The 12254-nt window shown below is 44.5% G+C and overlaps 1 protein-coding gene across 2 annotated transcripts in view; it reads right to left on the bottom strand.

Moving 5' to 3' along the window:
• PODXL (podocalyxin like) overlaps nt 1-12254 on the bottom strand; it is a 198022-nt gene that overhangs the window by 70781 nt on the left and 114987 nt on the right. For both annotated transcript variants that reach the window (XM_069229310.1, XM_069229311.1), the window contains exons 2-3: nt 6453-7094; nt 384-616 (exon numbers count right to left, since the gene is read on the bottom strand). In XM_069229310.1, coding sequence (XP_069085411.1) covers nt 384-616; nt 6453-7094 — 875 coding nt within the window. The remainder of the gene's footprint in view (nt 1-383; nt 617-6452; nt 7095-12254) is intronic.

Here is a 12254-nt window from a genome sequence, read left to right on the forward strand (position 1 = left end):
TCTGTGATGTTGAGTGTTTTTGAGTACTGGGAGGAGCTGACCATGATTAGGCTCCTTCTTAGTTTTGGGTTGATCATGATTTTTGTCATGCTTACTCAGGCATACCAACCAGATTAACAAAAGGAGTTCACTGTGATGTATAATAATTTATGCCATTTTGAAGCAAATCTGTACCTCTTGGCAGTAGCACCCCTCCATTAACCAGGCACCATCAATAATTCATACATGCTTGCATCCTTCTCAAATGCATATTTGAGAAGTAGCCCCTCATTGAGAATGTCTGAGTCGGGTAGAACATTCACACTACACCAGATGCAATGGCATTAGTTTACTTGAAAGCATTGGACAGGGTGTCCCCTTAGCCTTGATGTGCTGTGGTTTACCTGGAGTGTGGTTGGAGAGCTGGTGACACGAGGGACCTCTCCAGGGACGATGGGTGCTGTCGCTGTTTTAGTTGCCGTGCTGCTTTCAACAGGAGATGAGTACGTAGTAGATGTGACGCCTGAGAGCTTCCCTGGTAAATCTGTTTCTTTGTCTGTCACATTAGATGTGGCTTTGGTCACTGCAACGTTGGATGTAGATGTTGATTGTACTGCTTCCTGGGACACGTTAGAGCCTTCAAAAGATGTAAGAGATGTCAAGTATAAAAACATTTATTTCACAGGTGTAATAGTACCGCTGGAAAACAATGCAAGGGCAGTATTCCACGTGCATTTTTTGGCTTCCTAGCCGCCCTCTGCAGAATGGTACATAACATACGATTCTGCAGAGTGGAAATGACAGACAAATGTGCAAAAACACATTTCTTTTATTATTTAATTTTTCTCCACAGAGAAACTATTTTCCTTATGGGGAAAATATTTTCCTTCTACCAAAACAGACATGGAGTGATCTGTTGCCCTTTCAATTTTGGAAAGGTAACTCTGACCATTTCCATGGTAGGCAGGGATCCGACTTCAGTTTGTGAATGCCCCTAAATGTACATATTTGTGGCTGTTCCCAGACTTACAACGCAAGGTGGGAAGTTGAGGTGGAATATGGTGGACCAAAAATATGCAACAGTGGTAAACAGTTGTAATCAGAGCACGATGAGGAAGAAATAGAGGATATCAAATAGGTGAGATAGGTGCAGACACAAATGAAGAGTTGATCTAGGGGATTCCCACATACAAAATAAGTAAAAAGGCAAAGTAAGAAGATCTTTGTGATCCTCTCGAAAAAACATCTTAAAACTATATTCGACATAAAAGGCATGCTTAAGTTTGGATTTGTCAGCTGCTGAATGCCTTCGTTGATTCACATGAGTGTTTCTTTTCAACAGATCTCACTGAACCATGAACGCTGTGCTATTTGATTAAGAAAGCATACATTTCAGCCTTTCCAAAAATGCCTAAAGGAGACCTCTCCTATATTTAGTTTATTATTTTGTATGCTTGGGCAAGTTAGGAACAAATGTGTAGGTATTTTTTCACAAGCATATGCAGAAACAAAAATGTATTTCATCTAGACTCGAGATTTCGACACTGGCACTGTACACAAACCAAGCAGTACGATGCCCGAATTTTTTGTTTCTCATTTAGGGCCATATTTATACTCTGTTTCCGCCGGATTGGCGTCATTTTTTTTAACGCAAATTCGGTGCAAACTTAACTCTATATTTATACTTTGGCGCTAGACCCGTCCAGCGCCAAAGTTATGGAGTTTGAGTCATTTTGGGGACGTGAAAACCTACCTTGTGCTAATGACTTGTAAGGTAGGCATTCCCGTGCAAAACATTACTCTAAGGCATGTGCGCCTTATTTATCCTCCGGCGTCAAAAGGACGCACAGGAGGAGGCGGGCCTTAAAACAAGGCGCCCAGACAGATTTGAAACGTTTTTTAACGCCTGGGTCAGGGCAGGCGTTAAGGGACCTGTGGGCTCATTTCCATGGTGGGAGACCATGGAAGTAGTCCACAGGTGCCCTTCCCTGCACCCAGGGACACCCCCTGCCACCCTATCCCACCCCTGGAGGACACCCATGGATGGGGGGACCCATTCATGATGAGTGCAGGTAAGTATATATATATATTTTTTTAAAGTGGCATAGGGGGGCCTAACTTGGGCCCTCTACATGCCATTGTGCCCAATGGCCATGCCCAGGGGACAGAAGTCCCCTGGGCATGGCCATTGGGCGGGGGGCATGACTCCTGTCTTTGCTAAGACAGGAGTCATTTCCATGGGGGTTGTGCGTCCAAAAATGGCCCAAGTCAGGCTAGAGCCAATATTTTTGACTCTAACCTGACTTCCACCATTCTTTGGTGCCCAACCCCCAGTCTTCCCTTCGCCTCCGCTGCCCGGTTAGTGTAATTTATTTTGACGCTAACCAGGCCACAGCGCTGGCTAATGTCATTCCATAAATAAGGCGTCTGGCTGGCGCATTGGAATGGCGTTAGCCGGCGGTAAACTTATTGACGCAAATCTGCCCTGGCTCTGATTTGCATCAAAAAGTATAAATATGGGCCTTAATGCTTTATAATACATATCCATTGAGGATTTTGCCTTTCAAACAAGTCAAAAGGTTAATGGGTACTTGCTTTGTGTTCCTACTCACTGGAGTGGGCTCTTCATCCTCTGTAGATCTCCTTTTGTGTGATTTCACACCTTTTGCTGTTGGCCTATTGAATGCTTCAATGTTGCTGTTTCAGTTGCAATGCACTGCAGGATATTGCCCAAAGCTACAAAACGAAGCATATGTGGCGTAGAACTCAAGTAGTTGTCAGTGTTAGAAGGAACCATGCAATCTGAGTGATATGTACATGCTTTCAGAAATCTTATGCAAATCACTTTTACTTTCCTCTACTTTCTTAACTGTGAAAATTAAGAAAATGTAGAAGGTGGCTACTGACCAGTATTAAGAGCTACATAAAAATGCAAGACAACCACATTCTAGTTTAGTGCTTAACTAGGGGCCTCATTTACAAGAGGACTGCGCCGCCAGAGCATCATTTTTTATGACGCTCTGTGGCGCAGGCCTGTCAATCATATCTATGAGGTGATTCAAAGCCACTGCGCTTGGCTTTGCATGGCCTCATAGATATGGATTAAGGCAGGGCAGCACAAAGTGCTGCCTTGCCTTACTCTACGTCAAGGAGGTGTTCCATGGGCGTTGCCGTGGGTTTCCCACACAACACCCATGGGATTTGACACGTTCCCAGATTTACAAGGATCTGTAGACCCGGGAATGCATCAAAACTGTGCACCTCCCCAGGGGAGGAGTAATGGGGAGAAATAACTTTATTTCTCCTTGTTTTTTCCACCTCCATTGATTGTTTTTGTGCACAAAGGTGTCCCTTCCTGCAACAAAAACAATTGTGTCAGCAACGCAGACACCCTTGCCTATGTTGACGCTAGGCACCAATTTGTACACTGGTGCATTAATATGGTGCATTCCTGCCCTTTCCTTTTGATTCAGGGCAGCACTGCAAGAAGCCTTACGGTGCTACCCTGAGGGAAAAAGATGTAAATGAGGCCCTTGGTTTTTAACCGGAGGTGCAGTGCCATTGGATTCTCATCATAAAAATGGCATTTGCACTGCACTTAGAGGATAACTCAGAACATGGCTTTGAACCTCACAGTCTTTTGCTTTGACCAGGTTGTCAAAATAAATGGGGAAAATGCATTTGCCCAGTGTCATGCGATGCTTTGCTGTTAACGATGGGAATTAAAAGGAGCTGTCAAACTGACATTGATCCTTTGTTTTAACCTACAGCAGGACATCGTATCTTTCCTGTTCGGAGTGCTTTCCAAATTCAAAGTGGTGGAACAGTGCACCTAGTTGTGGAAGACATAATATGAGTACTAATTCTAATATTAATGAGCTTGAGTCCATTAGGGTCCATGAATTATTGACTGTGGAAATGCGTTGTGCCTGAGAACTCATCACTGTCAGTCACTGCTCCAGAGCACCTTCATTGGGGAGCCTGGATGCTCACAGTTTGCCTTCTTGGTGATACAGTGGAGAACACTCTAAATGTCCTTTAACTTTCTGGGGCCATAATGCAAAAATGCCCCGGGGGCAAAGCAGGCATGTGCACCCGCTTTGCGTGCCCCTGGAGCACTTTGGTATTACCAAAGGGGCCGCAAACACTTGTGGGGGCCCCTTCTGTAATACTAATAGTGCTGGAGCATATATAGTGCCAATGCTATCACCAGAGGGTGTTCTCTCATTTTCATGGGGGCGTGGCCCATGCAAGTGAGGGACTCCCTTTGCCTCTGCACCCATGCCATAATATAGACGCGGCAGCGGAGGCAAATAAGCTGTCAGGAGGTGCACTGACAGTGCACCAAGTAAAAGGTGGCGCACTGTCAGTGCATCCCCTGATGGCAGCCATCTGAACGGGGTTATAAAGGGGTCCCATGGACCCCCCCCCCCATAGACATCTCCCTGCTGGTGGGTGCAGTAACTCACTTCTCCCACCTGCAAGGGGATCTCTAATCCCCCTTAAAAGTGCAGGTTGCCACCTACCTTACCTACCTTCAAAGCCGCTGATCCATTTTTCACATGATTGTGCTGCCCCAGGAGCAGCGGGAGTTCACAGCTTCCCTGGGGGCAGTGCATTCATGCTAATCCAGCATATTTTCCTTGTTTGCGCTGTATGTGTGATACAGACCTGGGTGTTCAACAGTGAGGTGATGCATACAGTTTCAAATCACTGCTATCACAGCGTTGACATACATCAAAGCCTGGATCCTTTTCAATTTGGCCTCTAACCCTAAATGAGCATGGAACTGGTTATGGTCCACTTCTAAGTGGTAGCATACATGGCAGTTTCAAACTCCTGTAATTATTAGAGTTACTGGTATCTGTTAGGAATGGGGTCTCTAGTTGGCAGTCAGTTTTCACCCTGTCCAAGTACGGACCCTCACTCTAGTCAGGATAAGGGAGATATCTTCTCAGATAACCCCTGCTCACCCCCTTAGTAGCTTGGCATGAGCAGTCAGACAGTAACACAGTGAAAACACTACAAAAGGACCCCACCCCAGTTTTAGAAAAATAGTCAATATTTATCTATATAAAACAGGACCAAATACGATAAAAATCTAACATACAGTAATAAATATATGAATTCTGCAAGATTTACTCAAAAATACAGTTCCTTGAAGTCGATAGCTCCACCTGGGGCTATCACGCCATTGTGATCAACAAAACCAACAGTACCGGACAGGCCGCGGCATTGGGGGCCTGCTACGGAGTTGGGAAGACCTGTAAACTGTACCTTTGGATTTGCAGGGTGTAATGACACAGTCAAGCTCAAGGGTGATTAAATTGGCCCATAGAAATTGCTAAAGTTTAAGATCAGACCAAACGTTTCCATCTATCATTTTTTCTGTTGTAGTCGCTGTCTCCAACATTGAACAGACCTTTAAGAACTCTGCCCTAACAGGCCATTTACATGCCCATTTCACTATAAATAGCCATTAGAAATCTGTCCCCACAGAATATCAGTATCCAGTTTCAAGTGCTCCTCCTCTCTCCCTGCTGCCAAAGTAACTCAATGTGAGGTTGGGTGGAAGGGTGCAGTGCTTATCTGCATACCAATTTAGCTCTGGCATCTACGGTACCCTTTGCATTGATGCCTGATTCTTTATGGCAATGACACTCAATAAGGGACTTCCTGTCCTACTGATGGGATCCTGTAGCTGCTTCAGAGAGCCAGTGAGTGCCTTTCTCACGGCCCTCTGCCCAGCTGTTTGCCTTAAAATGAGAAATCAGTGCATTAGCGAGACGGCAACTTGCCTCCTATCCCAAATATGCACCTGCTTTGTTGTAAGCTGGCAATAAGAGTCTGCAGAGGGAAACAAAAAAGTGCAGGCCTGCTTGTGGCAATGCAGCAGCTGCTGCTAGGACTGGTATTTTTGAAAATCCTCTCATCTCTGGAAGATATCTTCTTAAAGGCGCAACTACTTGTAAGGCATGGTGCAGTCCTGGGTCATCAAGTCAGCCCATTCTCAAATCTAAATTAATGTGAAAATCAGGCAGTACATCTGACCTGGTGTCTGCCCCACACCAAACAAGAAAACATACATTCTATCATGGCAGCAACCTTCTACAATTGATTTCGGAAATCCACCCTTAAAGCAAATGTTTTAAAAAAAATCCCCAGACAAATGATTGGAGTATTCTAGATAACTTTTCATCTGGGTTTTCCCTTCTCATTCATATGTTCTTTAAAACCTAGCTTTCGATTTGTAGCTATCGGAATATAAACTTGATCTGTTCCCAATACATGTTAATCTTTTTTATTTGAAGGTAGATACAGATGCATCATCATTTAGAAATACTCGGCATTTTTCATTCGGATGTTCAGTACAGATTTTACCTATTTATGTTGGTTACAGTTGTGCATAGGAACAAATAAATCAGGTCATATTGTAGCAGTGAAAACATAAACAATGAAGATATTTTTATTACCAGAAGTCAAAACAGGGCCTTCGGGTGCTGGTGTAAGGGCTGCAGTTGTGATTTGTTTGGAAGTGCTCCCTGGTATGCTTGCTCCAACAGTTGTGCTCTGACTTTGATCTACAACCAAAGATCCAGGAGTTTTACTTGACCCTGTGTCCACAGAAGCAGCACTCGGGGACTGTGAAGACGCTGAAGCTGCTATAGTGGCAGCAGAGGCACCGACAGATACTGAGATGCTTTTTGATACTTCTGTCGTCGCTGAGGAAATTGAAGCTCCTCCCGAAGGACTGGGTAAAGGGCCAGACACAGAGGTGCTCGTTGACATACTAGAGGTTTCTGGTGGTTTGCTCACAGCTGATCCGTTTATAGAGCTGCCATGTGAGCCTGAGCCAGGTACTGAGCTAGTTAGAGCCGGAACATTTGTAGAAGGGATATGCAGGGCAGAGGTTGTTGAAGGTAGATTGCTGGATGGCTGTCCTGCTATTTGCAGGCCAGTTGCAGGTTGCAATTTGTTGTCTGTTGTTACTGCAGGACTTGCTTGTATTACTGCCGATGGGCTGGTTAGACCAGCAGAAGCAATTGCAGGCTTCGCAGTGCCTGCTGATGGTGTACCTGTGTCATCAGCCTTCAATGTTGACAGAGCAGCAAAGCCTAAAGTAAGATACAAACATAAATCAGGTTGATAATATTTTGTAACTACTTCATCTGCAATCTTCAAGGCCAAGAACAGGAACCATTGCATTTTATTAAAATATTCTAAAATATATTTTCATGGTTCGAAACGTTCCTTCCCCCGGCAATATCTTAATACCCACCTTCTATGGAACATCATCTAAATTTCTCCCCCACCCCCTTTTGTGTGAAGGGCAGAAATTATCATACATCTCTTTGTTTGATGAGGTGGTGAATCTCTAACTGTGTCCATGCATATCCATAATAGTAACCAAACTATTACTATTCTGGTCCATGTGGGTGAGCTTGGTGTAGAAGAGCCCATGAGATATATAATTAACCTTTAAAAAGCTGCAGTGAAGATGAATTAATACTGATGAATGCACTCCCAGGAAATAGCTCTATCCTTCGGGTGGACTGATTAGGAAGCAGGAGGCGACAAGAATCGATTGGGTGACTCCCTCAAATAATACAAAAATTACATTTGGATACAGATATTGCACTGGATGAGATTAAGGGCATGAAATTTGGTCACATTATGTTTAGCTACTATGGAATAGTATGAAGAAAGCTAAGGAATGATTAATATCTCATTGAGCGAATGGAGGAAGGCAGAGATTGTGGATTTGGAACCAAGAAGTAGATGGACCCAATGTAACCAACACTGATCCTGGGAAAGTTAAGAGGTGAAGCCAAAGACCAAGGTAAAAGAAGAATAGGGTTCCCACTCTAGTTTACTCAGAAGGGTATTGCAAGGGAGATGAACATGGAGTGGTTTATAGAAAAAATTGGGGATCCAAGAGGAAGGAACATTGGTACCAGAACAGTGGGCCACTGTCAGCTGTCAGTGTCAAAAACCAGGCCACTGGCCATCCACTGCCAGGTGGAGGCTCCAGTGTAGGTAACACACAGATTACATAAGTCTCCATACTGACTTATACCTCCTTGTACAATTACTCATCCACTCACCCAGTACCAATCGTCTCTGTCATTTACTTACCCATTCTCTCACAGACTCCCGGGTTGACTCATTTACTTTCTCACTCATTCACTGAGCTTAACCCTGGACTGAAATCCCAGAAGTTCATACACAAAGAAGTGGACATCTCTCGAACCTTTATACCAGCATCAGGGATAGAAATAAAAGTAGAAATGTGGACAGATGTAGAGGACACTTCAAAAGAAAAAATACACACTGGCTAATCCTTCTGTTATAGAGTTAGTGGGTAACCAGCCCCTGGTCTACACAAAAGTGGGCCAGAGAAGGATAATGTGGAACTGTCAGGCCCATTAGAGGAAATCCCAAAGGTAGACAGGATGGAATTTAGTGAAAGGGCTCAAATGGCTGCAGAACTTATTATTCAACAAAAAGCGAGAGACGGGTTCCCTTCAGTAGAAGGTATTGAAATCATAAGGAAGTTATTTTTACAGTCATCAGGGAATGGTAACTGGCTGCGCATCAAAAGACTTTCCATTTTCAATTGGGCCAGTAAGATGAAGTGCCCTTAGAGCATCCTACTCCCCATCTGGACCCCTTAGAAACCTGCAGTTTTAAGGGTTATTTTGGAGCTTGTTCCTTTAATACTAGAAGCCTTAAAGTGCTGTCTCTTCTTGCGAATAGAAGTTACTAGTTAGTGTAATTTTAAAGATAAGAGAGCCATGTGTTCTTGCTAGTGTTTATGGGGAGGATGTTGAGATCACACAGGGAATCTTCAAGTGGTTGCCTCTAGAAAGCCATAGTAGGAAGAATGAAGGAGAAACAGGTGGAGGGGGCCACAAAAGATGTCCATGACATTCATTGTGACCTGTGTCAGTCATACACTGGAGCATTTTTTTAACGTTTAACTTTCAACTACCTAACACACCTTAGGGTGTGACAAATCAAGGAACCAAAGAAAAATAATTATGTAACAGTGACCACCACTAACTGTGGGTAACATACCTGCAAATACCCTTCATGTGTTTGTAAGTGATGTTCCAAGGTTATTAGAGGAGGGTGATGAAAGCATTTGTGCTTTCCCCAGTGTCTGATAGTACTTTATATGAGAGAAATCCTAGAATGTGTTCCTGTTGAGTCACTGCTACATCTGCAGTCAGAAAAGTGATTTCTATGGATCTGCCACAAACAAACGACGCCTTCCGGAACAACGAATGCCTGAACAACGAGTTTGGAACAACGACCTCGTTTTTACCACTAATGCCTTTACCACGAATGCCTTAACAACGATTTTTCATTGTAAAGGGATTCCTGGTAAAGGCATTAGTGATAGGCATCCATTGTTCCTGCATGCGTCCCCCCTTGCCCCCCACCCCTAAAAATTACAGCGACCCCACCACTGCCCCCCCTAAAACCATACCAACCCCCCACCCTTGCCCCTAAAACTACCCCCGCCCCGCCCCTAAAACTGACCCCCACCCTACCCCCAAAACAACCCCAACCCCCACCCCATCCCTGAAACCTAAAGTACCCCACCCATAAAACTACTCCGAGCCCCCCACCCTGCCCCTAAACCTAACCCCCAACCCGCCCCTAAAATTACCCGACCCCCCAACCCACCCCTAAAACCTAAAACCCCAGCCCCCCACCCCTGCCCCCGCCCCTAAAGCTGACCCCCACCCTACCCCAAAACCTAAAACAACCCCAACCCCCACCCCATCCCTGAAACCTAAAGTACCCCAACCCCCACCCCTAAAACTACTCCGAGCCCCCCACCCTGCCCCTAAACCCCCAACCCCCCACCCGCCCCTAAAACTACCCAACCCACCCCTAAAACCTAAAACCCCAACCCCCCACCCCCGCCCCGCAAACTGAAAATACCCCCACCCCTGCCCCTAAAACTAAATCCCACCAATTTCCCACCCTGCCCCTAAAATTACCCGACCCCCCAATCCACCCCTAAAACCTAAAACACCAACCCTCCATCCCACCCCCTAAAACTGAAAATACCCCAACACCCCACCCCTAAAACTAAAACCCCGACCCCCCACCCTGCCCCCGCCCCTAAAACAGAAAATACCCCCACCCCGGTCCTAAACATAAAACCCCGACACTGCACCCCGCCCCACCCCTAAAACAGAAAATACCCCGACCCCCCACCCCAGCCCTAAACCTAAAACCCCGACCTCCTGCACCTAAAACAGAAAATACCCTAACCCCCACCCCGCCCCACTTACCTGAGTAGTCGCCTCGTCACGTCATCCTCCTCAGCCGACTCCCTTGTTTGTGCCTTAACCAAGCATGTGCGTTGTTCAGCACATGCGTGGTTAAGGCACAAAACAACGAAGTCATGGTTAAGGAAAGCGTTGTTCCGCTTTCGTTAAGCAGGACTTCGTTGTTCCGGAGTCGGCCTTAAGGGCATTTCCCCAAACAAACTATCAACAAAAACTGATTGTATAGAATGCCTGAAGAAAGATATTCCAAAATAAATACCTTCTAAAGGGCCATCCTGGTATAGCTCATTATATTCTTTCACGTTGTTTACAGAATAATTGCTTCATTTTGGGTGACTTTCTTGCAAACTCCTTATTCCTGGCTAGAACAACCACATGTGTATATATATATGTGTAGGAGTACACTATTTCACAAGCATAGCTTCTTTTATTCAGATTCCCTGCTCCTTTAGTCTCAGATTTGAGACCCCTTTGGAGTCCCAAGAATAAGAGTGATTGTGTCCATGATAATGGTCTAAAACCATCCTATGTGGAGCATTGTGCTAAGATGGTGCAGTACATTGGAAAGTGGTGCATTAGATTGCATTGAGCAAACTGTGCCTGTACAGTGTTAGTTTTATGTGTAGGATAAATGACTGTAGCACTCATAAACGTTTTGAAGCCCATGGGCAAATAAAACTAGGTAGGCACAGCTTACCTAAGAGTGTCAGTCATCATGACCCTGGTGGAAGGTACATGCCAGAAAATACAATCTAAGGTGGTCTGTGTCTTGGTGCATTGTGGGTTTCGGGGAGGTATCACAAGACACCTTGAAACTAAAACCTCTTCTTTACGGAATAACAAGTTCCACACTCAAGACTAGATAGCATAAGTGTGCACCGCATGGAATCTACATGCTGCAAACCATTTTATACCATACCTCATTGAAGAGATAATACATTTCTGCAAAGTAAAATGACAACATATATATATATATCATATATATGTAGCAATTAACCATTTTTAGTCACTTGTGTGGTCCTCAGAAAGGGCTGCAATATGCTAAGGGGGGGATAGACATAATCAGGGCTTTAACTGAAGTGCGTTCTGCCAGCGCTCGTACCTGGCAGTAATTAAAAACTGTCCTTGAAACAGGACTCTATTGAGCACTATAATCATGTCCTCAACCTTACAGACAAAAACACTGAACAATTTCCTATCAATAACTGTAAAAACTCAAGCTAATCCATGTCGAAGTTGAAGTCCCTTTTTACATTCACGTTTTACTTCATCTTGCATTCCTAAGAGTACTTGAGATTTCGAGATATTGAATGTCTATAGTTTTTTTTCTATGCACACATATGCTTTGTGCAGTGTATACTGTGAACTCAGTCACCTCTGGGTATCTGGGTAATTTCAGGGTTTGACTAAGATCTTGGTGTAGAGGTTGCCAGATGGGTTAGAGGCTATCCCATCAACCTTATTAACAAGTCCACTATGTCCTATGGTACTTATAACATGTCAGATGGAATATCCGTGATGCTGTGAAAGAGTAAGACCCTCAGTGTTCATGATGGGGCACTAGGTAGAGCTCTGCATTTGAGGATGAAGGAAGTGTGAGTTTCTAACAGTGGCTGTGGTATAATCTGCTAAGCTTGTAATACATTCTGTGCATACCTCCATTGTTCTCTGCTCTGCTCAGCAAGGGTATGATGTCATGGAGTGTTGGTGAGTGACTGGAGGACTGTGACAGAGATAGTGGGCTGAGCAGAGGGGATACTGCTCCTGGTGGGGTTTCTTTATTAAGTAACTTATAACTTATCCTGTAACCTTTTAAATAAATCTATCTTACGTGAACTGGCTAGCTGACTCCTACTATCAAAGGAAAGATCATTGATTACAGCACCATGTCTATTGGTCATAAAGGTGTTCAGAATAGATCTTCATCCAACTCTTGGCCTCTCTTCGAGTGCAAAGTGGGATGGACAT

The sequence above is a fragment of the Pleurodeles waltl genome, chromosome 4_1, assembly GCF_031143425.1.
Source record: "Pleurodeles waltl isolate 20211129_DDA chromosome 4_1, aPleWal1.hap1.20221129, whole genome shotgun sequence".
Classification (NCBI taxonomy): Eukaryota; Metazoa; Chordata; class Amphibia; order Caudata; family Salamandridae; genus Pleurodeles; species Pleurodeles waltl.